This window comes from Gaeumannomyces tritici (assembly GCF_000145635.1).
Source record: "Gaeumannomyces tritici R3-111a-1 unplaced genomic scaffold supercont2.1, whole genome shotgun sequence".
NCBI lineage: Eukaryota > Fungi > Ascomycota > Sordariomycetes > Magnaporthales > Magnaporthaceae > Gaeumannomyces > Gaeumannomyces tritici.
Window position 1 is genome coordinate 442,475 of NW_008804545.1, and position 22,969 is coordinate 465,443.

A 22,969-nucleotide genomic window follows, 5' to 3' on the forward strand; every position below is an offset into this window, starting at 1 on the left:
AATACAAAACAGAGGTTGGGGCCAGATCCCAGTGCCATGAAAAGAAACCGATGCTACCATGGAAAAGTGTGAATGGGAGGGGAATAGGTTGGCGTCAGAAAACGCCCGCTTGGTCTCTTCACTCAATAAGTCATTGCGAGTCCGGTCGTTTGGTCCCGACCCCCTCGTCTCTTTTTTTTCTTTCTTTTTTCTTATTTTTTTCTTATTTGAGCTTTTAGATCAGACCAGGCGATCCAGGCGACCCAGACATGGAAAGTGGTGTTGTGGGGTACTCGTAGCCCGACTCGGAGCAGTTGGTCGAGTGGTCAAAGCCATGCGACAAAGAGGGCGTCTGCTGGGTGGGTGGGATCACGACGATCAGTATTCATGCTTTGCGAGGCACAGAGGCGCCGGGGCGGCGGTGGTTGGTTTGGTAGTGGTGGTGATGGTGGCCATGATCGGGGAGAGGAGCAGCAGTAGGTGGTGCCGACGAGACAAAGCTCGTCTGCAGGCGAGGCAGGGACAAGTGTGGAGGATGAGGTGGTGGGACTGGGTACGCGTGAGGTTGCTGGCGCGAGGAACTCACATGAGGGTTCGAGTGGTCGTACGGCGCGGGCGCGGACACGTCCATGCTGGACATGTATCCGTAGTTCATGTACGGCGCCACCTCCTCCCCGTAGCCCGAGTCCCGCTTCATGCACGCGGCATCGCTGAAGTGCGTCAGGGATGGGAGCGTCACCGGCACCGTGGTCGGCACCAGGTAGTCTTGGTACGCCTCGGCCGCCGTGACCGCCCTGTAGACGTGCGCCGGCCCGGCTGCCTGGGGCGGCGAAGTGCTGTACTGCGAAACCATGATGTCCTCCGGGGGCGGGTACGAGTAGAAGAGACCCGGCGGCGAGTGCGACCGCTCGCGGTCGTCGTACTCCTGGTGGAAGATGTCGTCCACGGGGTGCATCGGGGGCGTGAACTGGTTGGGGTAGGTCATAGGCGGCGTCAGAGGGGCCACGGCCTGTGTGGGCTGCGGCTGTTGCGCCTGCGTCTGTTGGAGCTGCTGGGACTTGGTGTTTTTGGTGCTGGGGCGCGACGACTTGGTACTCCTGCTGCTGCTGTTGTTGCCGTTGCTGCTGTTTCCGGCGGGCTTCTCGCTGCCAGACGAGGTACCGTCCGAAGTGCCCGCCCGTCGCTCGAGGTCCTCCAGGCGCCTCTTGAGCTTCTTGCCTGCGCGTGGGGAGTCCGTGTTAGCCAGCTTTGCTCACCCGCGCCAGAGAGCCAAGCTGGGCGCATTGCACCCCTGGGTCCGCTACTTACGGTAGTTGCGCTGAGCAATGCGGTTCTGTATCCTCCGGCGCTCAGCAAGGTCCGAGATCTTGGTCCAGTCCTCATCAGGGTTGGCCGAGGCGCTGAATGCGCTGCTGGTTCCAGAGTACTGCCTGGGGGCCGGCGGGGCCGGCGCGTAGTACTGCTGTTGGGGCATTGCGAACATTGTGAAGGGGGCTTGAGGCCGCGAGGTTATCGTCGGGTGCCCGGGTGTTGGTGTAGGTGTTGGTGTTGTGAGGTAAGGCTCGCTGTATGCTATGGTGGTGGGAGCAGTAGAGTAGAAGTGATGGTTGATCATGAGCTCGAGCGTTGGAAAGCGTGGGAGCTAGGGAGGGGCTTGAGAAGATATATATCTTGTTCCTCTTCGCTTGATCTTGCTTGAGATCGGTGGTGGTGGCATGTTGACAGTGGCGGGGGAAGGGCCACATTATTAAATATCCCAGACGCCATCTAGGAGAAGGATGGGAAGGCGTGCGCAAGGTCGACGGCTGCTTTACGGGTGTGCACTCCGACAGCCCACCCTCCACTCCCCTCCCCTTCTGCATGTATTTTGTTACCCACCCCCTCCGACACACTCCCCTTAGTAGGCCGCAGCGAGCAGGGTACGTACTGCCTATACGGTACCACGAGCGAGAGGGGAGGGGTGAGAGGGGAGGGGTGGTGGTGGATGGATGGGTGGATGGATGGACCGCAGGGAAGCCTGGGCAGTCGGCGATTCGGTTGAGCACCGCATCCATGAGTACCTGAGGTTGGCCCATTTCCCTACCGACCGCCATTGCGCGCAAGCCCCGCTGCCAGGGTACTTTGGCCTTGGGACACACGCCCCTTTGCATCCCACACCCGACAGCAGCAGAAGGTGTCCAGCCCTGTGCTGTGCAGGGGGGGAGGGGTGTGCGAGAACTTGGCAAGTGCGAGTTCTGTGCGAGGGGGGGGCCTGGTTGCTGGAGCTAGTCGGGCGATCAACGGAAAAGGCGGACGACAGGGGAATTTTGGTCGACCACCCACCCACACATACAGCTGCGCTGCGCTGCAGACGGCGCACGCACGCCCATTCGCTTCTTCGCGTTCGTCCTCCTGTCTCTGTCCCTCCGCCTCTGCGCCATGCGTCATGTACCCAAAGTACATGGCCCTCGATCGATGCTGCAACTGGGACTGGGCTGCAGGGGACGTGGAGCAGCGCTCGCAGCGACGAGAGCCTTACCGCACCGCGGCCAAGCTAGCTGTAGGCAAGTATGTAGGCAAACATGTAGGCAAGTACCTATTTTGGTGCTGTGGGTGTGTGCGATGCGGATCGAGCGAGTGCTTGCGATAATGGATGGCCTCGAGGAAGAGGTTTGCTGGACGAGAGACATCCATTGTCGCTTTGGGCGGGGTCCTTGGCTGTCGTGGTGGGTGGTCCGCCGTCTCCGTTTCAACGCTGAGTAACACGTACCTCTCCCGGCGCTCAGCGACGGGGGCGCTGCTGCTGGTCGCAGGTACGAGGCGTGCAACCTCGTCGAGCAAAAGGAAAAAACAAAAACGCGCCGGAAAGCGTGGGAACGGTGGGGCGTGCAAGCAAATCTCATAACGGATACTGCCACACTGGCGGAACGGAGCCGATGATTCAAAACGGGAGGCCATAGGAGTGTGGCGGGTGTGGGGCACAGGGCATTGCTATATTTGCCCACATTCATTTCAGTGCACCCTAGAGCAAGAGTGCGAGACCTGCAGTGCTCGTAACCCGGCCAGCAGGGATATTCTTGGGCGCTGGCAATCCGGCCTTAGGAGGAGAGGCACTTACAAAGCCCCAGTGCCTCTCCCCTCCCCCTCCAGGGCATCGAATCCACTGCGACTGGGCGCGCCCCAGCACAGGGTGGATGCTGGCAGCGCAGCAGCAACTGGCGGTACCCGCCGTGCCCAACTGCTGCCTCTGGTTGGCCGAATCGCGCGGTATCGGCGAAAACGTCTCCCAAAGGGGATGTCAACCTAAACATGTTTCTGTTTTTCGTCAAGCCCACCCATCCCCCGGCGCATGGCGAGATTATAGTAGGCAGATGGCGCCAACCCGGCCCACGGCCCTGTGACGTAAGTAGGTAGGCCAAGGTAGATTTTGACCGTTGTTAGTTTTTGGAAACTAGAAGGGTATGTGCGGTTTAACTAGCAACAGGCGGAAGCCGCACATGCTCATCCTCCTGTGGCTTGCTCCGCCTCCCGTCGGCCCAGCACAAACATGGACAACCCCAGATCAAAAAAAAATATATGCGCCGGCGGGAGAGGGATTCGGAGTCTGTTTGCAAACCCGATATCCCCAGACGTCTGCCGCTGTCTCCCGTTTTCCGTCCGCCTGCCTCCCACCCCCATGCGAGACCGCACCATGCTGGTATGCTGCTGCGGCCCTTGGCTCGGACCCGCGAGGTCTCGTGGGGACGCAAAAGGTCGGTGCCTTGCCGGGCTCAGACTCACATTAGAGCCATTTTGTGGATACAAACATGCCCGCAGCAAGGACTCCACGATCAAGGTAACGAGGAGCCACAAACAACCAGCTGCCGGTTTTCGCCCTTCATTCCGGTTTTCGCCTTTCATTCCATTTTGCTTTTTTTTTTTGTCTTTTTTTTTTCCAGCGCACGTAGTATTTATTTACCTAGGTACGTACCTAAATTGGTGGACACGATTTGAAATCCTTGGCACCCACAGCCATGCGGCAGTATCAAAAAGGAAGGTTGGGGGCCGAAGCGGGCCCTGGCGGGCAAAAATCGCGGTAGGAGTTACCATTCGGACCCGGGCGGTGTCTATAGTCGAACCATGATATCCAGGAGGCTGCAGCCCGTATTGGCTGGTCGCAGGACTGAATGCCATGCCGTGCGTGTCTGCTGCTTCATGTTCTCTGCTCCGCCCCCATTTGGAATGGGGAACTCCCCCCTCCTCCAGCACCCAACCTCGTCGAGAAGGGGGAGGGGGGGGCAAGAAGGATCAGAAGTGCCGGCGAGGCACAAGGACGACGCATGTGTTCTTCGCAGCAAGGCCAGGTGGCCGACCGGCTCTCATGGGAAGGGCTCAGCAAAACGGCGCGCGAAGCAGGTACGCGCACCTGGTGTTAGTGCCGCGCGGCGGCAGAACAGAAAAGTGCACACACACACATACATGCACACACACCACACCCCCAATCGGCGGCAAGGCGGCCACCCAAATCGATCTCACATTGGTTGTGGTAGACGCAGCCCCGGATGACGACCCCAATCCGGAAAGTAATGTCGAAGTGCTTGCTCCGCAAGGCCCGATCAAATGCGCCAAATGCAAAGATAGAAGATGTTTCTCCTTATTTTACACACATGTGGCCGCTGGCCCTTCCACAGCAGGATCCAAATCTCGAATCACCTGCGGCGTACCCTCGGCTACTGAGCGATATGGCGGTGTTTTTTTTTCTCTCTCATCGTCCATCCCCTGCCCCTGACGATGGTCCGTCCCAGGGCCCACAGGCCCACACCTGCGCGAGCTCCCAGTCCGTGGGAAAGTGCGGACCAAACGGACCAAACTGCACGGACGCTCTCTGCTGGGCCCTCCCCGCCGCGCAGGCCGGGGGTGATGGCGATCGCACTGCCTCGACGTGATTGGCCAGCTCGTCTAACAGACCAATGTTTCCACCTGGGGCCCTAACCAGACCGGTGGGCCCCCTTACAAAACGTCATGACCCTGCCCCAGACTGCCGGGGTGGGTGGTAGTAGCACGAGAATTTCTCCGCCGTCGCTCCCTCGACATTAGACGACCGAAAATTGGGAGCGGGTCTTCCCAGGCTGCCAGAATAAGACCTTGTCCGGCACCACCTGGCCCCAAGCAACGTAACTGTGATGGTAGTCCCGCCATTATGCCTACCAATGCACAGCTACCGATATCATTGATGTTATTGATTAAAGACGGAACTGGAGATGGAAGGAGGGTGCGTGATGGTTGGTCATCACAGTGGAAGCGGCGCCTGCAGATGAGCCCTCGGCCGACGAGCTTTTTCCCTTGTTAAATTTTCCCAGGTCTCCAGAACGGGTCCCCAAGGGAGCTCGCGTGGCAGAGCCGTGCCAGTGTGGCACAACAGCTCGGCGGGGAGGGACGACAGAGCTTCGGGAATAGCATGATTCGCAGGGGACAGCGGAAAGGAAACAACATGAACAGTAATTGGCACACACCACACAAACACACACATACACACACGCCTTATGGTAACTTTGCCGATATTCGTCTTCCATCCCTTCATTCCGCCTTGCCTAGCCAGCTTGGCCTAGACGCCCCGGCCAGCGCTCCCCGCCGCCCCCTTACCGGCTCGCTGAAGGGGCCTCCCTGTGCGCTAGGGGACCAAGATGCTGAGTGGCTGGCATGCCATGTCGATATCCCACCACCCCATTCGGCTGCTCGGGCGTTGGGATGGCTTTTGGGTGCTAGCTCGGCCGGGACTCGAACTGACCAGGAGGCTTTGTTCATTAGCTTAACATTTTTTTTTGTTTTTTTTACCTGTCCTTCCGTCCCTCAGCCCTAGGTTGCCATGTATCGTCCACCAATATGGGTCGGCACATCTTGCTAGTAAACCCTCATGCGAGTTAGGATTTCGTCCGATGACAATTACGTGCTCGGGCGGAAGTGCGGGAGGGAAGGAGGGAAAGGGAGGAGCGCCATACCGCTATTGTGGTGTGTACGGGCTTCGTTGGGCGCAACGACGCAAGATTGGCTGGATTTCCTCCACAATTACCGAATCGAGCAACTCTCCGCGACTGCAACGACAGCCGGACAAGCCCGTTGGTGTGCGCGAGTGGGCATCTGCCGGCGCGGGCTCCTGCTTACAACAGGGTTCACAAACCACCAACCGGCCTGACGATGTGCCTGTCCATACTGACAGAGATGGAGGTAGATGGCCTATGGAGGGGCGTGTGATGAAGATGCTTCACCGTCAACGAAGCGAAAACGGTGTCGCTGGCGCCCAAAAGAAAAGGGTGGCCAAGATGGCAAGCTCCCTGCTCCACAAACATCTACATACGACCTACGACCAACCTCCTGGTCGTGTTCCTATTTTCATCGGGCTGCATTAGGCCAACGTTGTGGGTGGTGGGCGCCTGCTTCGAGGAAAAACGCCCAAAGAGGATAGGTTAATCGAGATATCCATGTGGCGGGCTCTCGAAATACTGTATGTGTGTGGTCTGTAAGTGAGCAAGTACGTCCCCTTCTAGAGAGAAAGAAGGAGAGAGAGTTTGTGTGTGTGGGATTTCCAGAAAATGAGGTTGCGCCATTCGTTCACATCGGTATTGGAGCTTGTGGCATCCATTTCGATGCAGACCTCATGCTGGGCCCTCAGAAACTCCACCATTGAACCACGCGCGCAAGAATGGAAGATTTGCTCTGCCAGGCCGGCAAAAGGTCCCCGCAGAAGGGCGGGCTTCCCCAAAAAAGACAGCCAGCCGACTCCAATGACCAAAGACGTGCAGGTTGGGGTCTAATTTTACCCACAGGGGATTTCCTTTTTTGCCCGTTTAGCGCGCCCTCTCGTTTACTGGCCAATCAGGGCGCGCGGATCCATGTCGTCACCGCACCTTCGATCTCCTAAACCGGAATCCATGCTCAGGGTTTATTTTTAGCCGTTGCTTTCGCTTGGCTGGCACCACCACCGCACCTCGTCCTCCTTCAATCTATCTCAGGCGCTCGCATACAGTCTTGTCTGTATTGTTTCCAGCATCTTTTTTTGGGTGCCAACCATCGTCAGCTGCAGCCCGTACGGGTATGGGCTCAAGGTCCAGATTCCAACCCTCAATCCTTCGTCCTTTTTTTTTTTTTGGCCTGCATGCTTCGGCAATGCAGGGAACAAACAAGATGTGCGTTGTTCCATCTTTCCATCGCGCGCCCGCTGGCGAAGAAAAGGGGGCTGTGTTTACAAACGCCCACATCAAGCGAGCAAATAAAAATCGGGCTAGGCCCAGCCTCGGAGGATCTCGCCGTGCCATGCCACCACCATACTGCCCAAAGGGCATTTAGCCCTACGATGCGCTCGATTCGGCCTAAAGTCACGCCCGTTAAACGGGGCAAGACATTCGGCCTAGCATGGCAAAACATCTCTCACCTCGTACAGGACCCGATCGTGGCAGCAATGATTTGGTGGGTGGCGCCCGGCATTGCTTTCAGGAGGCGGCGGTATCGACATGGGCGTTTGATACGCATGTCATTTGCTATGTCGCGACGGTCATGTCCCAGTAAAAAGGATCTCATGAAAAGTACCCGCGCAGATTGCCTACCACCCCTAGTCGTCCAATCGTTGTCTGGTTGAATACGCTGGCTCCGGGATTCGAAACGGGCTGAAGAAGAGAGCCCAGGGCCTCCGCACATCTTGATCCAGCTGCTTCCTCCCTCCTCCCCACCGCCATCGTCCCAAAAACTGCGCCTGCGCGCGGTGGGCCAGGCCGCCAGGCAGCAAGATTTCCCTTTGAAATTGGGACAAGCCAGGGTTCAAGGTTCCCAAGCCGGCGGGGCGGGGGTGGGAGAAACCAAACCCCCCTCCTCCCCACCCCTCTCCCTCTTCCCATGTCCTGGTTCCAGCCCCGCCGGCATGGTCCAGGATATGGTCCAGGGTGCTCTCTGCCCAATCATAGTGGGTCCCCCGTAACTTTATCTTGCCGGTGGAGTCTCGAGTCGAACGAAGCCAAAATCAACGGCCCGCCGTCGATCGTTTCTGATTGGTCCGGTCGTTTAGAGCTAGAGGGGAGAACGGCCTCAGCCTTATCCTCACATGCCGTGTCGAGAAAGATAAGCGCCTCGTAGCACACCGTCGCCACCGGCAGTCCTTTTGATCATCGGTCTTTTTTTTTTTTTTTTTTGAGGGGTTATACGCGTATGCTTTCTTCACATCTCGTATGTCGTATGTCGTTTGTCGTTTGTCGTAATATCTGTTTTTTTTCTTCTTGTACGTGCAGGACCTATGGATACCCGCACACTGTATACACTGCACTCCTCAAGGTTTACTAAACCCACCCATCGCAGCCCAATGATAAAATAAAGCAAAAAGAAGTCGAAAAAAAAATACCAAGGCAGGCGAGTTTAACTGACTAGGACGGTCTCCGCCGAGTCCCGCTCACGGCTTCAAGGCAACGCTTACATGCCACTCCCAGCTCCCCGGCCCCGGGCGGGCCCGGAAATAGAGGAGTACGCGGTCACATGTCTCGCGCCCTGCCCCGTCCCGTGGGGCTCCCCTCGAGTTGGCTGTCATGACGGCGGGAATGCGGTGGCGGTAGAGCGCGCCTTGCGGACCGGCTTACTGGGCTCGCGCGCAGCGCGACGGCGTCGCGGGAGGATCCAGTTCGATCGATTCTTACATCCTCTTCTGTACTAGCCCGCGCGCCGCCCACGACGACCCTCATCTCGTTGGTTCTAAAAATTCCAAATTTCGAACTAGGGCCCAACTCCTCCCACTACGTCTTGGGGACCGTTTTTCGAGGGCCCAGGTTGATTACCTGCTATTTTAGCTTTCGATTCCAAATGGCCCAGCTTAAAACAAGACTGTAGCGTGCGTTGCCGCCATGGCACATGAGTGAGATAAACAAAAGGAAATGTGCTTTGCTTCACATTCCTGAAACCGGGCACTCCTGGGTTGACGGACGGCCTGTCCGCTCCCTCTCCCGCGCGCGGGTGAGAAAAAGCCTGCGGGGAGGGGGGGACAGACGTATGGGTGTGCTTACCGAGCTCTCGGTTTTTTTTTTTTTTGTTATTCATGCCACAGTGTGTACCTGCAGGCGACCCAAAAGAGGTGGGGTTGCCTTGCGCGCGCGCGCGGGTGGCTTTTAACGTGGGAGGGGCCCCATGACAAGTTCCATGTAAGAGACTTGTTTTTAAGGTTCTCACCGCCCTCTGCGCCTGCGCGGGCGCGCGCAGCCCCCCTCAAGCCACTCTTCCAACATCCGTCTGCCGACATGGAAGGAGGGGGAGGCTAAACTGGATTGGAATGTGGCTGCACGTTCTCGCCTGCGTCTGTGCCGCAAATTTCCAACGCCACTGGAGGCAGAGAGGCGGCCAGAATGCACATTGTGTTGCTTTGATGGTGCGAGTTTTTTCCCATTCGAGCATGCAAATGCGGCGGCATTGACCAATTTTCGGTGCTTGGCTAGGAAGTGCGTGCATTTCCGCAAAACCATGCTTCCTCCCCCTGAAGCCGCTACTGTGGCAGCAGGGACCGAGCCAGAGGCAGGGGCAGAGAGACTCGGCCGAAACCCGAACCGCCTGCCCCGATACCTGTGGCGGCAGGTGGGCAGGCAGCTCGACGGCGGCAAGGTTGGCAGCAATTGCCTGCCGAACAGGCGGCCAGTAGTCTAGAACGCGCATTGACACTCTCCTTTCTCCCCCAGCCCAAGTTTTGATGTATGAGGGATAAAGGAGGGGGGAGGGGATGAGGTTGCAGCTCTAACCCGAGCTGAGCAATCACACAGGCCCTTTCCTCCCAATTGTGAATTGTGGCGGGCAGCCCTCTGGTTGGCGCCGCTCCGGAGTCCCGGAACCCCCATTCTTGGGACCGGGCCCCGGCGACTTGGGATACTTGGGGATGAGGAGGGGGGCAGGCTGCGAAAAGCAGGGCAAATTCGAGTCTTGGGGAGCGTGCGCCATACATGGGCCTGCATCAATCTGCAAAGAACTTGGTCTATTGTTTCACATCGTTCATACTGGCTCCCCGACTCGACGGCTGTTAGGGTCTGGGCCTTATTTTTCCCAGTGTTTATCCCAACAAGAGGAATAGGCGGAATGAAAAGGCTAATCAGAAGAAGAGAGAGAGAAAAAAAAAAGGTGTTCGCCGAAGCCGGCCCAAGAAAGAGACAGAAAAGCAAAAACTTCGGATCCGGCTTCCCTCCAGGGCTGGAGGCAGCAGAGAGGATGAAAAATAGATAAGGTTCATTCAACCAAAGCAGGGCGGGGCTGCCTTGAGGCGGAGAGAAGCTGCCTGGCCGACCAGTCCCTGTCGCCTGCGGCGGAAAGGCGGGATGCGGAGGCGAGAGCAGGTCTGGCTCGACTGGGATCTGGGGAATATCTCATTTCACAGCGGTGGCTGTATTCCGGCCCCCAGTAGCCACTTCCTGCGAGCGTCGAACCAAGGCAGCAAGGCCAAGGGGGATAATGGCTTGCCATTAAGCTCCTTACGTGGGTCAGAGGGAATTACGGGGCTTGCGACCCGGCTGTGGCATCCAAGCCATTTGATGATGCGATGCAACGGGGGCTTTGTGGTGCTGGGGGCGGCCCAGAAACACCCCCAGCCAAATTTTCTTCAATAGAGCCCCGGTATTAATTCGAGGCCCGAGGTCCGTGTGTCGGCCAGGGGGGTTCCCACGGTCGTGACACCATGTGCCGGATGGAGAGAATACGATTTTCCGGATAAGGACGACCTCCACCTTTAACCTCCACTACCATCCGCGAAATACAGTTGCAAAGGGAAGGAAAATAAGAAGAAAAAACATGTGAAGCATGAGGAGTATCCCTTCCAGTCGCCACCTTGGCAACACCCGTGTCCCCCCTCCCCCCTCTTTGGCCAATCCGGGCTCGAGGGAATGTCGTCGGGGTAAGCGTTCGATGGAATGGCCTGGTGATTGATCGGAGCCCCCGCCAGCCACGGATCCCGGCCAAGCGGGAATATCGTGGTGGTGCTGCTGCAAAGAGAAAAACAAGGGCACGCCCGCGCGCGCACTTGTCGGACGGCCAGATACGGGCTGGCGACGGCGGATGACCCCAGAAAAGATGGGATGGGTTCGATAGAGAACAGTGCCTTGCTTCTCTGGTGGTTTCAAGGCGCAACGCGCGCATTCGTCGTCCTGTCCATTTGGTGGGCTGCAGCTGCACGCCCCTACCTATTGGCCATGGCCTTTGGTACTCCACATCGTTGACGAGGGGCCATGTCCACAAGCACCCAAAAAAAAAAAAAGAAAAAAAAAAAGAAGTCGTTGATCTACGATAATAGTAAGGTGCTGATATCCAGCCAGCACAGGCCTGGGAGGGAAATAACCTCGGAGAAAAACATAAATCCGAAATAGGAGGCTTGCCTGGCCTGGCCTAGCAAGATGCCAGGGTCCCGATGCCCGGGGGTGGGCGATGATCTTTTGTCAAAAGATTGCTGTCGCCGAGTTTGGACCTCAAGTCCTGCCGGGGTGAGAGAGAACATCCAGACTCGGTTGCATGGAGGCACGGACGAACAAGGTCCAGGGGGGCCCAAAACCACGGGCCCAGCAAGGTCGTCCGTCGCGCACGCGCGCACGTCCCTCCTCCCCGTCAAACCGCCCGCCAAGCATCCCGCTCCAACTCGGACGACCGTTTTGAGGCAAGGGAAAAACATTCGAGATTGCCAACGCGACTAGCTCGTCGTCTTTCGGGCCGTTGAGCGGCTAGGGAGGCTGTCCGCACCCCTGCGTCCACATGCTAATCATTGCTTTTTATTCCCTTTGTGATTTGAAAGAAAAGCACGGCCGACCGCCTCCGGGGCTTTTTTTGCATGTTTCGTAAATCCGAGGGCTTGCGAGAGGGACGACGTATCAAGACGGGATTTTATGGGGCTCCTTGTGTGGTTCGCTGGCCATCACCACACACCATACATCCAGAATACCTTAAGCGAAGGGAATAGAAGGGAAGAGAAGGCCAGCGAAGACCCTTTTCGTTTTGTGATGAATTTTTGCTTCACCGCCATGATGCCCGGGCATGCTTCCGCAGTATCGCGCCGAGTCCCCAAGCTACCGCATCGAGCAGTGCGTAGATCAGTGAACACTGGATGGGTTGGAAAGCGTCTCGGCACCCCCAAGCGATGAATAAGCGGCGAGCGCCTTCCCAGGCGCGTTCAGTGTGATGTGTGGGCCGCCCTGGGAGCTGCAACCAGCACCGGGGAGACGGGCTGTCCAGAAATGCTGTTGCCTACACGCTGATCTTTGCCGTGCAGGACGACTGGTTTACTGCCAATTACCAATGTAACAGGTGGGAACCAGGGCACGCCCCCACACCCACCTCAACGAGCTTCGGTGACCTCCTGCATCCCGCCATCAAACGCCTGCGAGGTAAATCCGACAAAAGCCGTGTGATGGCTGCAACCACCTATCGACCAGCTTCGCTCGCGCGCGGGTCTGCCTGCCCAGATGGGGGAGGGAGCGTAACATCGCTCTGGTGCAAGAAAAAGAAAGCCCGTCCGCTGAGCCGACTGCAAATTAACTGCTTGCACGTTGAATCATCCCCCCATCATGCAGCTTTGGGCGAGTTTTTGGACCGGCCCATGTGCGAGGAGGCAGGATGGCAAGTGGTTGGTCGGAGCAACTACGTTGGTGGAAAACGAAGAAAGAATGTGGGCTAATTCTCCAAACTGTCAAGAAACGGAGACTGTGGCTAGTGTGGTGGTGGTGGCCCGTTCCCCACCACCACCCAGCAGATAGGCTGTATGTCCGGAGAAGACGCGCACAAGTGCCCCAAGTGCCCCCCAAAAGCCAGCCCGACCTGACCGCCGCATTAGCCTGGCGGTTTGCTTTCACACACTCAAAAAAGTCGGGGTTTGGATCTCGAACATTGTGGGACTTGTCTGAAGCGACCTGCAGCAAGGTCGCTCGGTCGCCTCCGTTTATTGACATTCTATCTCGGCACTCGGGTGCACCTGCTGTCGCTTTTGTCGTCGTAGCCTGCCGTTTGTGTCGACTGTTTTTCTTTTCTTTTCTTTTCTTTCCTTCTCTTTATCCTGCACTGTAGGTAGCCACACACCCCCCCTGTCCTGCCTCCTCATATATTTGGGACAAAACAGCAGACCGACATACGGGGGAGGAGGGGATGTCGTCACACTGAATCACAAGGCCGCTGCTTGTTCCCGTCCTCAAGGCGACTCCGAGGTCCTGTACCCTGCGCGAGAGCGAGTTATTTTGGAGGGGGTTTTTCTTCTTTCTTCTTCCTGTTTCCTGTCGAATCGCTGGCGACCGAGGCCCGAATAGGAAGCATCCCCCTCATTGAAACGCAGCGGTCGTGCGTCTCGCGTCCTCCCTACTCCCTCCTCCTCCGCCTTCCCACATGCAAGTCCAGCTCCTGCCGGACTCCAATAGTTTTCCGGATTCCGCAAGTTTCCCGTGCGCGACATCCAATCAGCCCGCGCGAGAGAGAGGGGGGGTGTGCGACTGGGCGAGCTCCCTTTGCCTTGTAGGGCTGTGCGGCTTCTGTTTTGTTTCTCGTTAGTTCCCCATATCTTGATAAGCGCGGGAATTCCACACGCACGCGCAGAGGACCAACACCAGCCATGCAGACATGCGGGACAGCAATTGATGGAAGTATCGGGGTTGCGAGCAGGCTAGATCAAGCCGAATTGAGATAACAATGATTGCATCCTGGCTCTTTTCTTTTGCCCTATTTCCGCTTGGTTCAAACGAGGAGGATGCGCGGTAATGCCGAAACATTTCGCGGGACGTCCAGTGACGCCGCAGGGACGGGCCCAACTGCCATTTGCCTAAAAAAGCCCACTTACCCAACGCCAGTTACACTAAACTTTTGGCCGATCCCCATTTAACCCAGGCTAAACCATAACAATCCTGCCGCATCCACAAGACATGTTCGGCGCCGTGTTTATTCGGCGGCCCAAAACATGGTGTCGGCATGCAAGTCATGCTGGCGGCCGTCATGGTGGAGGGGTGTGCTGTTTCCAGGTCTTTGTGTGGTGGCAGAGCCGCGTCTGGTTTACACACCGCCAACGCAGGAATCCCCATATGCGGTGGAAGCTCTCGAACACAGACACACATGGAAGCTTTGCTTGGAAGCCCTTCTGGCGGTGAAGCTATCAGTTTCAAAGACAAAGTGGCCGGCAAGCAGCAGCAGCAGCGAGGCGGTGCACAAGGCATCATCAGCCTTAATTGTGGATACGTCGTGAGCCTGCAGCTTGCAAAGCTGTGAGGAGAAGCAGCAGCAGCGCCGTCCAGCTCCGGGTGCGCGTATGAGAGGGGGGTGTGTACGTGCGCCGCCAATCCGTCCGGTGGACAAGCCCCTTCAGCCAGCCATCCTTACACACACATTGATTTTCTGAGGGGAGCGCGCACATCAACGGCAAGGCCGCCCCGAGAAGGTGGAACCGTAATGACGGCGGGGGAAAGCTCGATGCAGGGCAATCTAATCTGGCCCTCAAAGTCCGCGTACCCATCCATCTCTACGATACGTTACAGGATAGAGCACGACAGAGATGGGCAAATGCGACCGGGTTGCGGATACACCGCGCCCCAGAGACTTGGTTGACCAGGTGGTAATCGAAATCAGGGCTATCGCGGGACAAATTAACACGGATTCGCAAGGCGAGTCCGAATTGTAAGGGAAGACAGGCATTGTGTTGCACGGCAATTTTTGCTTTCATGCGTGGCGGGGAATTCTCTGTGGTCATAATGTTGATCTTGTTGATCTTGTTGGGGAAGTGAGGGCGGAGACGAACCCCTGCCTGCGCGCGCGTGCGTGTTTGCATCTGTGATGGCAGAGCCAAAGCGAAAGCCAGCACAGCTCCACGACCCCCTGACCGGTCTTACACACACACAACGGCGGCGCGGGCTGCCGGCCGCCAAGACAACTGTCCCGCGTGCTGGGCAGCTCCCCCTCCCCACCCCATTTTCGGGGTCGCCGGACTCGGCGGCTGCGGGCGTGATTGGCTGGGGCCGCGACCTTGTACCTCCTGCTCCGTTCCATAGGGCTGAAGGACCCACATACCCACATGGTCCTTAAAGAATGGGGCAAGGCGGGCGCGAGCTCCAAAGGCCCGGTTCCGAGCGGGAGACAAGGGGACGTGGTAGCGCTAGACCGCTTGCGGCAAGGTCACCACCCACCACCCAGAGCTTGTGTGGGCCCGCCCAGTCCTGCATGGGAAGGTGGGTACGGCTTCCAAGGGGTGCCTGTGGCAGCAGGGCAGCACAGCCGGACTGTAGTTACTATCCACAGATATTGCCTGCCAGTTTCTGGCTATTGCGTCGATATGATTCATAAAGCTGGGGCCGGGTTAAAAAGAGACCAAGTACGGATCGCGAGCCGGCCAGATGCGAGATGGAGATGAGCAAACCCGAGCTTTGCGTCCTTTTTGTCTGCCTGGCCTCCCGCGGTTGTCGACGCGAACGACTTAAATTAGCTGCAGCGCAACGTTGAACTGCAGCATCCCATTTTGCCCAATTAGCATCCGCTCTGTGGGGGTGTGGGGCCGCTGTCGTGCTCCCTGAACCCCGGAGGTGTGACTGTGATACCCGAGACAGGCCCTGGATCTAGAGAAACATATTAAAAACCTGCATCGACATGGACTGGGTTGCATGCGTAGGGACATGATAGTTAAAAGGGCTAATTTCTGCCAGGTCGGCTGTGTCCTTTTTATATATTTGATATTTTTTCGTTATGAGTTCGTTTTTCCGTCAAGGTGCGTTTGTCCATGTATAGCTTGCCAGTGTAATACATCTCCCCTAGTTTACAATTCTACTTCATGCTCGAAAAAAAAAAAAACACAATTCCCATACCAGCGCATATGAGTAAGCGTAAAGCTGCTATGCCCAGCTGGAAAAGGCTTGGGCGAAATGGATGGCTGCCTAGCTCAAGCGGCCGAATGTTCCTGGCGGGAAAACGGTGGGCCCCACCCGAATGGGTTAATACAAGCGACGATGGCACGATGGGTGCCAGTCCCGCGCCTGTGACCCCGCATGCCCGGGGCTGAGGTTGCAATGCTGTTCGTGGAAAGGCGTCTAGCACTTCCACCGTGAAGAAACCCACAAATGTCCATCTGCATCTCTGAAGCAAAAGAACCGTGCTAAATTTGTAAGCTTCCCTGCCCTAAAGCACGAATATCGTTGGCCTGTTCGGACTCCTGAACACACACGATAACGTCACCATGAGAATGAATGTATTTTGTCATTGTTTCTTTTTATGCTCTTCCGGCTAATGACCCCCCCGCCCCTAGGGCGACCTTGAGCATGAGGTCGAGACCCGAGCACACTCGATACTGTCAGGCGAACCTTTTGACGTCGTGGAACTGTGCCGGTTCTCTGCGGCTTTGGGGTCGACGTCAAGCAATATTTCGTCAGGGGGGCTGCGTCGGGTTACGGCGCACACGGGAAAGGAGACCTGCATCGTATGCAGCGCAGCCACACCCACCGTTTGGAGGTGGACCGGGCAGGTACCGCGCTGTTTGTTGTTTTTACAGCGGCAAACAGACCCTGTGCTAGCCTGCCCATGTGGCTCATCACAAGAGAGAAGCAGCCGGCACTAGGCCTCTCCCCCCGGGGAACACAAACGCGGTGCGAGGGGTGGTGGCATCGACGGGTGCAAAGCAAAAACAAAAAAAACAAAAAAAAACAAAAAACAGCATAGGGCAATCACAGGGCGCAACGCACCCAAGGGACCATCACGGAGCGGCCGAGGTTTGGTGCTGCTCGAGGCGGCACGAGGTAGTGCCGGCCTTTCTTGGTGCGTCGGACGGGCATGAGAAGCGCCGAGACGATCAACTGCGGAATGACGCTATTCGGGACGTGATGGGCCACGATAACACCCCCCTACCCAGAGACTGACACTGCCGAGAAGATTGGGCACTGGAACCGGCTCGTTCTTGCCTTCCGCCCCGGAGCCCCACAACTAGGTACTTCTCGAGGAAGCTCGCTGCCAGTAGGTGTGTGTGTGGCACGTAGTATCGTTGCCCGTGCTATCTGGGCTAAACATTTCGTCGTGCAAGGCCGGCAGCAAAAAGCCCAAGTCGGGACCGGATCCGGACGGGCCAGGATCGCAATGCTTGGCGTTGTGGAGAGCCGACAGATAGGCGGGCTAGGGATTTGCGTCTGCCAGCGCGTGGACGGGCAGGTCGTGCCCTTTCTTCAGGCTGCGCCTCGCCCTAATTTCCTGCCATGGGTGCGGCAACCACCCATGACGAGCGAGAGGGGGAAGGGGGCTCCACAAAAAGCGTTGTGCGGACGAGCAAGCGACAAAAAGGGCGCCCAGGTCCCACCGGCCGAACCCCTGCTCCCCGCCCTTTCGCCCTTTGCCATCCCGCTACTTCTTGGTGCGCCTGGCTCCAACACCAGCAAAGAAAGGCGGGCGACTTGTCGGCCAGGGCCCCGGCCACTCCCACGCACGTCCGCACTTGGCTGCTCCCCCCAATCAATGTCGCAAACTGGCCGCATGACCCATGACCCTCTCCTGTGGTTCCCACCTCTTTGCACCTTAGGGCCTGATGCACGAGGCGGCAAGATGCGTGCTGAGTGCGTAATTTCCCGTGCCCTCCCCTTTCTTGTCCTGCAGCCTGTCCTAGCCCAGCAGTAGCGGCGACGACAGCAGCAGCCCTGGGTCTTGGCCGGTCGTGGTGTCGCCGCCAGGCCCAAAGAGGAGCTATGACGAAGGCGGCCTGTCACCATTCGCGTCCCGACAATCGACAACCCACAACCCACAACCCACAACCCACAAACCCAAGCCAACACTCCTGTCCCCCTGCCCGCTCGCGTCGTGCAAATGGCGGTAAAATCGACAAAGGAACAACAAGCTACCTACATCCATACCTCCCTACCTACCGACCTGCCGCCTATGCGCACACCTCCTGCCGCGTCCGATGCACAGGTCCCATCGGCTAGGCATCAACAATATCCAGTCTGCTATACGGCGCGAGCATGCTGGCGCACCGCTTCTCCCGACGCCGACATGTACCCGGCGAGAATACGGGCTGCAACGTCGCAGAGGCCAAAGCCGACGGGAATCGAGCTCGACTGGGCCACGGTCGTTAGTCCGAACGGGCCTATCAGAAGCTCCCTTTTCCCTCCCCTCCCTACTACCCTACCCTACCATCTTCCCACACACCCCGGCTCGCGGAGAGGCGGCGGGGCCTTGCGGTAGATCTGCGGGCACCAGCCTGTCTGAGACGAAACTTGGCATCCTCAGGCCTCGCGATTGTCTGTTTTGACTGCCGTCCAGTCCAGCCACCGGCCTTGCTGTTTTCGTGCTGGCTGTTTGATGCCCGCCAGCGTTCATTTCCCACAACCCTGTGCTGAAGCATCCCGCCCGCAAGTTCGGGCAGGAATATGGCGGCCTTGGTCAAGCGAGATGGTCAAACCCTGAAAGATATGTCTCGATTCGGACGAAGCCGTGCCGGCCTGCTCGCGGACTGGGTGGACTGGGTGGACTCATCTCCACGTCGGATCGACGGATAGAAGGCAGGCACTGCAGGCCAGTCCTTGACCAACAAGGCCCTCGTCCTTCCTCCTGGAATCGGGCTGTCCACCAAGCCAAGTCTCCTTGACCGGACTCTCGCTTATCCTGGCCAATCACGCGGCTTGCCTTCCCGTGGACAGCCCGTCCACCTCTACGCTTGGTAAATGAGGGCCATGTCGGGCTCTGACCCCTCCGGCTCCCGCGCGCGATCCCATCGGGCGTGACCAGTATCTTGGCTCATAGCCTTGTTATGGCGTCGCCGGCGCCTCACTCTAGAGCCGACCGGCCTATCAATCACCCAGCGGGTTTACCAATGCCGCTCCCGAGGCGCTCCTTTTAACGGCCCCCAATCTCTCATCTCGCATTCTACTCCAGGCTCGGGTTTTGGGATCCCACACAGCAAAATCACTTATACCCGTATCCAGCAAGGCGGCCAGCCCAAGCAGAAAAGGGCCGGTTCTGCTGCGTTGGCCCCAGTCGCCGAGGTCCTCATTCTGGATATGGCCCGATCCTGACCTTGAATTTGCGCGCCGCACCCGAGCTGGCGCAGCCAATGAAGCTTCCTCCATGCCCTGCCGACCGGTGATAGGGTCGGTTGTCCGTTGCTGTGCCCCAGCCGCAGTCGCAAGACTTTCTGGAAGCAGACCGTTTCCCGTTGCAAAGGCGCTAGGGATGCTTCACTTCTGTGCATGCCCATTGGCCCTGTAGGGCTGCTGCGATGCAAGCGACTGTGCCGGGTGACCTTGGACGGACGTCTGCGCGTGGCCGGCTGAATACTGGCCTCACCCATGGCACGTCCGCATTCGAGGGCCACGGCACCCGATCTACCCCTCCAATGTTTATTACCTGTCCTGTGTCGCCCCGGGCGCCGATTTTCGCATTCCTCGGTCTGAATGCCGTCTCTGGATACCGACTCACGGTGCTGAGCCTGCCTGCACTCGAGGTGCAGGACTGGGGTAAAGTACCCACCCTGTTGCGGCCGATGGCGATGCCATCTGGTCGCTTAACCTGACCGTTTCTGATCCGTTGGAGGGTTCCATGCGGCCCTCTGGAAGTCCACCGGACATGGATGGGGGATTATTGTCCTGAACCAGAAGCCCATCTTGTGGATAGACCGGCGTCGAGCTGAAAAGACGAACCCCACACGAGAAAGGGTCCCCTGCCCCTCACGCAGTGCCTGACACCCTCACTTCGGCGACCTTGATGGGGCTGGGTGCATCGGTATGGGCTGTTTAGATTTCCTCCCTTGGGATTTCTGCAATGTCGTGCGCCTTTTTTCTCTTTTCTCCCCATGTTGCACCAATCAAAGGGACTGGACGAGAAGCCGGCCACCCACCTTGCGCCGCCCCCGATTATCGTACCCTGCAGGGACTCTCTCGCCTATGGACGCAACCCGACGCCGCGCAGCAAGTCGACCCCTCAAGGAGGCTGAGTCTCCCTTGTCATGGCTGGCCCCATGGTGCTGCGTGTCGGTGCTTCTTACGGGAAGAAAGCAACGAGAGGGCACGCTGCAGAGCAACATTGAATCCCCGCCTGTTTTTTTTTCTTCTGCTTTTCGCCGAAGCTAGACTTATTGTTTCTGCACATCCACCTCGGCCCCTCCCAGTATCGTCGCCCATGCAAAGCTTCGGGGCGATCTGGCGACGGCGCAGATTACCTCCCGACATGTCGCGGATGGGAGAGGGGAGAGACACAATTGCTGCGATTGCTCATGGCTAGCAGCAGTCTGCAGCATGTCAGAATAGGGCGTTGCTGTAGCGCTGCGTGGCGCCGAATACCACAGCATCCTCGCTGCCCGCTCTTCGGCAGGCTGCTGCAAGTGCCTCCAAACGAACAGACCGCTTGATGAAGATTGCCCTATGACCACCACCGATTCTGGCCCCCGACCCATAGATATTGGAGGCCGTTGAGGGCTTATTGGAAGGGAACATGAGTGTGTCCTTGTTTTTTTCCCTTGTAAGAACCCTATTTGAACCCATCGGGCGGGTGTGTGCGTGCATGGGAGGGAGGGCTTATGCGCGCGTGCCCTTGACCGCCCTTACCTCTTCAAGAATCTCATAGGGCTGAAGGCGGCGGGAGGCCCAGATCTGACGGGAAATCGACCAAGGTGTCTGACTGCTCAGCATCTTGGCGTCGAGCAAGAAAACTGGACGAGGCACACACACTGCACGCCCACACTTCACACTCACGCACCCATGGCGAGCACCCGCACCCGCACACGACACGACAAGGAAGCTTGAAAGGTCCAGAGAAGAAGGCATGGCGAAGACCAGACGCCGTATCTGCGTGGCCCCCAGGCCCTGTGTGTGAGCATGAGTGTCTGTTATCACCGCTCGCCCAGGGGGTGGGGTGATGCAGTCAGACGGCTGTTGATGAGCTAGCTGCTGGAGGCCATGACCGACGACACCTTCTGATCCACCTTATCGCCTGTGGTCATGGCCGTGGACGAGGCGACATAGCCGCAATCTGCTCGTGCGCAGCGCGGTGGAGTCCTTTGCCTCTCTTGCTTTGCTTTGCTTGATCTCTTTGCGCATCCGGTGGACCCCTTTGGCCAGTCTTGTCTTGTCGCCTCGTCGTCCCATGTATCTGCCGCCCACCCGGAACATGCATGCTTCCGTCCGTTTGCCATTGGCGTCCGCCTCTCCCCCTGTCCCGTCCTGCCGCGCCGTGGTTCCCTAGAGAAATTGTTTGGTGATGCAGATGTGTGGAAACCGACTAGCAGGTTGGGTCCCGCCTGTGAGCCCAAGGTAGATGCGACATGGACCGGCTGGACGGGCGTCTTTTGAAACCCACACAACACCTGCACACACACACCCCCCCTCGCACTCCTTCTTTGGTCCAGCAAGCCCAGGTCAAAGAGGAGAAGAAGGAACGCCAGAGCAGTAAACGTGCACACCCCCACCAGAACGGCGAAAACAAGGGCGCCCGTGGGGAGAGAAGCTCGCGCTGAGCCGGTGGGACTCGCTCGGGGACCGTCGGCGGATCCTGATGGTCCATTCGGCGGCCTCCCCATCCGTCTTTCAGCGCTCCATCGCCCATCTCCGTGGCGGGCGGCTTTCCTACCCGGCAGGCGGCGCGACGACGAGCTAGAAGGGACTTTTGCCTAAGCAGACAGGGGGATAGCGAGAGGGGGTCCCCGCGCGCGCACAAGGTAGTCGGCAAGATGGAGAACGGGGGCGAGGTGCAGCGAATGCCGCGTTGTCAAAGGTGAACACCTCGCTTCTTGGAGGGATTCCGTGTTTATTCCTCCGTCCGTCCATCCATCATTCATCGAGCGTGCGCGCATAGCCTCATCCTCCTCCTCCTACTTCCCAGCCCACATCTCCCACCCCCAGGGCATACACGCGCGCACTGCTATACCCTCCCGTAAAGCGCTATATCCACACAAAAACTGGCCCAGCCTTGGGAACAGCGACAAGGGTTAGGCTCTGTCTCGTGTCCCACATCACACACCACCTCCCCACACACACACAACACCCCACGCTCTACTCGATACGTTACGAGCAATATGTACGGCAAGGCGCCAGTGTGGGTCCCCGAGGAGGGACTCTAGGCAACCGCATTTCTGCTCTTCCCAGTACCCCGTAAACAGAGAGCCCCCAGCTGTGTAATGCCCGAAAGAAACAACAAGCCAAGCTCCGTCCCGGCCGGGGAGAAGGGAAAAAAAGAAGGAAACAATCGCGTGGTGCCCAGACAGCCGAGGCCAAACCACGCCCGGATCGATCCCCTGTCGACCTGATGGGTGGAGACCAATGTATGCATCTTCACTGGCAGGACGGAACCGACGGGCGACTACATCATCCGAAATCCCATGGATTTTGTCTAGTTTCCAGCTACCTGCGTACATACGGGGCGTACAGACACTTAAAAACGCTGCGGGTGGCTGGGGGACTTCATCTCAAGCTGGTGACGTTTGGCCTTGGCAAGGGGGGGGGGCCGGCCGAGGGAGCAGATACTCGACCGAGGACCACCGCGCCCCCGGAACCCGTCACCAGCAAAGGCCACCTCTAATACGCTTTCCATTCTACCCCTTCCGATGTCGGCTCGCTTTGCCACACGATGTCTATGCCCCTGCGTCAGGGCGGCGAGCCTGGGGGGAACCCAAGCCGCTAGTGTTCTGTTGGTTTGTGCTCTCTCCTTTTCTCGTGGCAGGTATTCAGTCCCCTCGTAGGCCAGGGGGAGGCCACAAAGAGTCGTGCTGGGCCCTGATTCAGTCGAAGCTCTCAACAGCTGAGCAGCAAAAAGACGGTGCTGCCCTCTCGCACGTTGTAGGTCCGTAGCGGCTCGTCAAACTGCATCACCCTGGCCTCGTGCACGAGCCGCTGCCGGTGTTGGGGGACGTTCATGTTGGCCTCGATCTCCATCATGAGGGCCGAGACGGTCCAGTTCAGGTTGACCTCGAACGTCTGGATCTCGTCTTCCGCCACTCCTGGAGAGGAAAAAAGGCTTGGTTAGCATGTCACTCTCACTCGCACACACACACACACACACACACTCTCTCTCTCTCTCTCTCTCTCTCTCTCTCTCTCTCTCTACTACGTACGTA

General features: G+C 58.0%; 5 protein-coding genes across 5 annotated transcripts; all 5 read right to left on the bottom strand.

The window, feature by feature from the left end:
* GGTG_00134 (hypothetical protein) lies at positions 1 to 1,785 on the bottom strand. The gene is made up of 3 exons (XM_009217875.1): positions 1,288 to 1,785; positions 566 to 1,197; positions 1 to 331 (listed from the first exon to the last, which is right to left on the bottom strand). The coding sequence occupies exons 1-3, from the start codon at positions 1,592 to 1,594 to the stop codon at positions 215 to 217; spliced, it is 1,056 nt and encodes a 351-aa protein (XP_009216139.1). The 5' UTR covers positions 1,595 to 1,785; the 3' UTR covers positions 1 to 214.
* Positions 1,786 to 6,943: 5,158 nt separating this feature from the next.
* Positions 6,944 to 7,419, bottom strand: GGTG_00135 (hypothetical protein; the record flags this gene model as incomplete). Its single annotated transcript, XM_009217876.1, has 3 exons — positions 6,944 to 6,985; positions 7,186 to 7,304; positions 7,374 to 7,419. The coding sequence occupies 3 exons, from the start codon at positions 7,417 to 7,419 to the stop codon at positions 6,944 to 6,946; spliced, it is 207 nt and encodes a 68-aa protein (XP_009216140.1).
* A 10,110-nt stretch (positions 7,420 to 17,529) lies between these two features.
* GGTG_00136 (hypothetical protein) lies at positions 17,530 to 19,490 on the bottom strand (the record flags this gene model as incomplete). The annotated part of the gene is made up of 5 exons (XM_009217877.1): positions 17,530 to 17,610; positions 17,898 to 17,981; positions 18,053 to 18,301; positions 18,839 to 19,247; positions 19,342 to 19,490. The coding sequence occupies 5 exons, from the start codon at positions 19,488 to 19,490 to the stop codon at positions 17,530 to 17,532; spliced, it is 972 nt and encodes a 323-aa protein (XP_009216141.1).
* Positions 19,491 to 20,435: 945 nt separating this feature from the next.
* Positions 20,436 to 20,684, bottom strand: GGTG_00137 (hypothetical protein; the record flags this gene model as incomplete). Its single annotated transcript, XM_009217878.1, has 1 exon — positions 20,436 to 20,684. One exon carries the CDS (start codon positions 20,682 to 20,684, stop codon positions 20,436 to 20,438), a length of 249 nt encoding a protein of 82 aa, XP_009216142.1.
* A 1,528-nt stretch (positions 20,685 to 22,212) lies between these two features.
* GGTG_00138 (hypothetical protein) lies at positions 22,213 to 22,790 on the bottom strand (the record flags this gene model as incomplete). The annotated part of the gene is made up of 2 exons (XM_009217879.1): positions 22,213 to 22,532; positions 22,652 to 22,790. The coding sequence occupies 2 exons, from the start codon at positions 22,788 to 22,790 to the stop codon at positions 22,288 to 22,290; spliced, it is 384 nt and encodes a 127-aa protein (XP_009216143.1). The 3' UTR covers positions 22,213 to 22,287.
* Between the last annotated feature and the right edge of the window lie 179 nt (positions 22,791 to 22,969).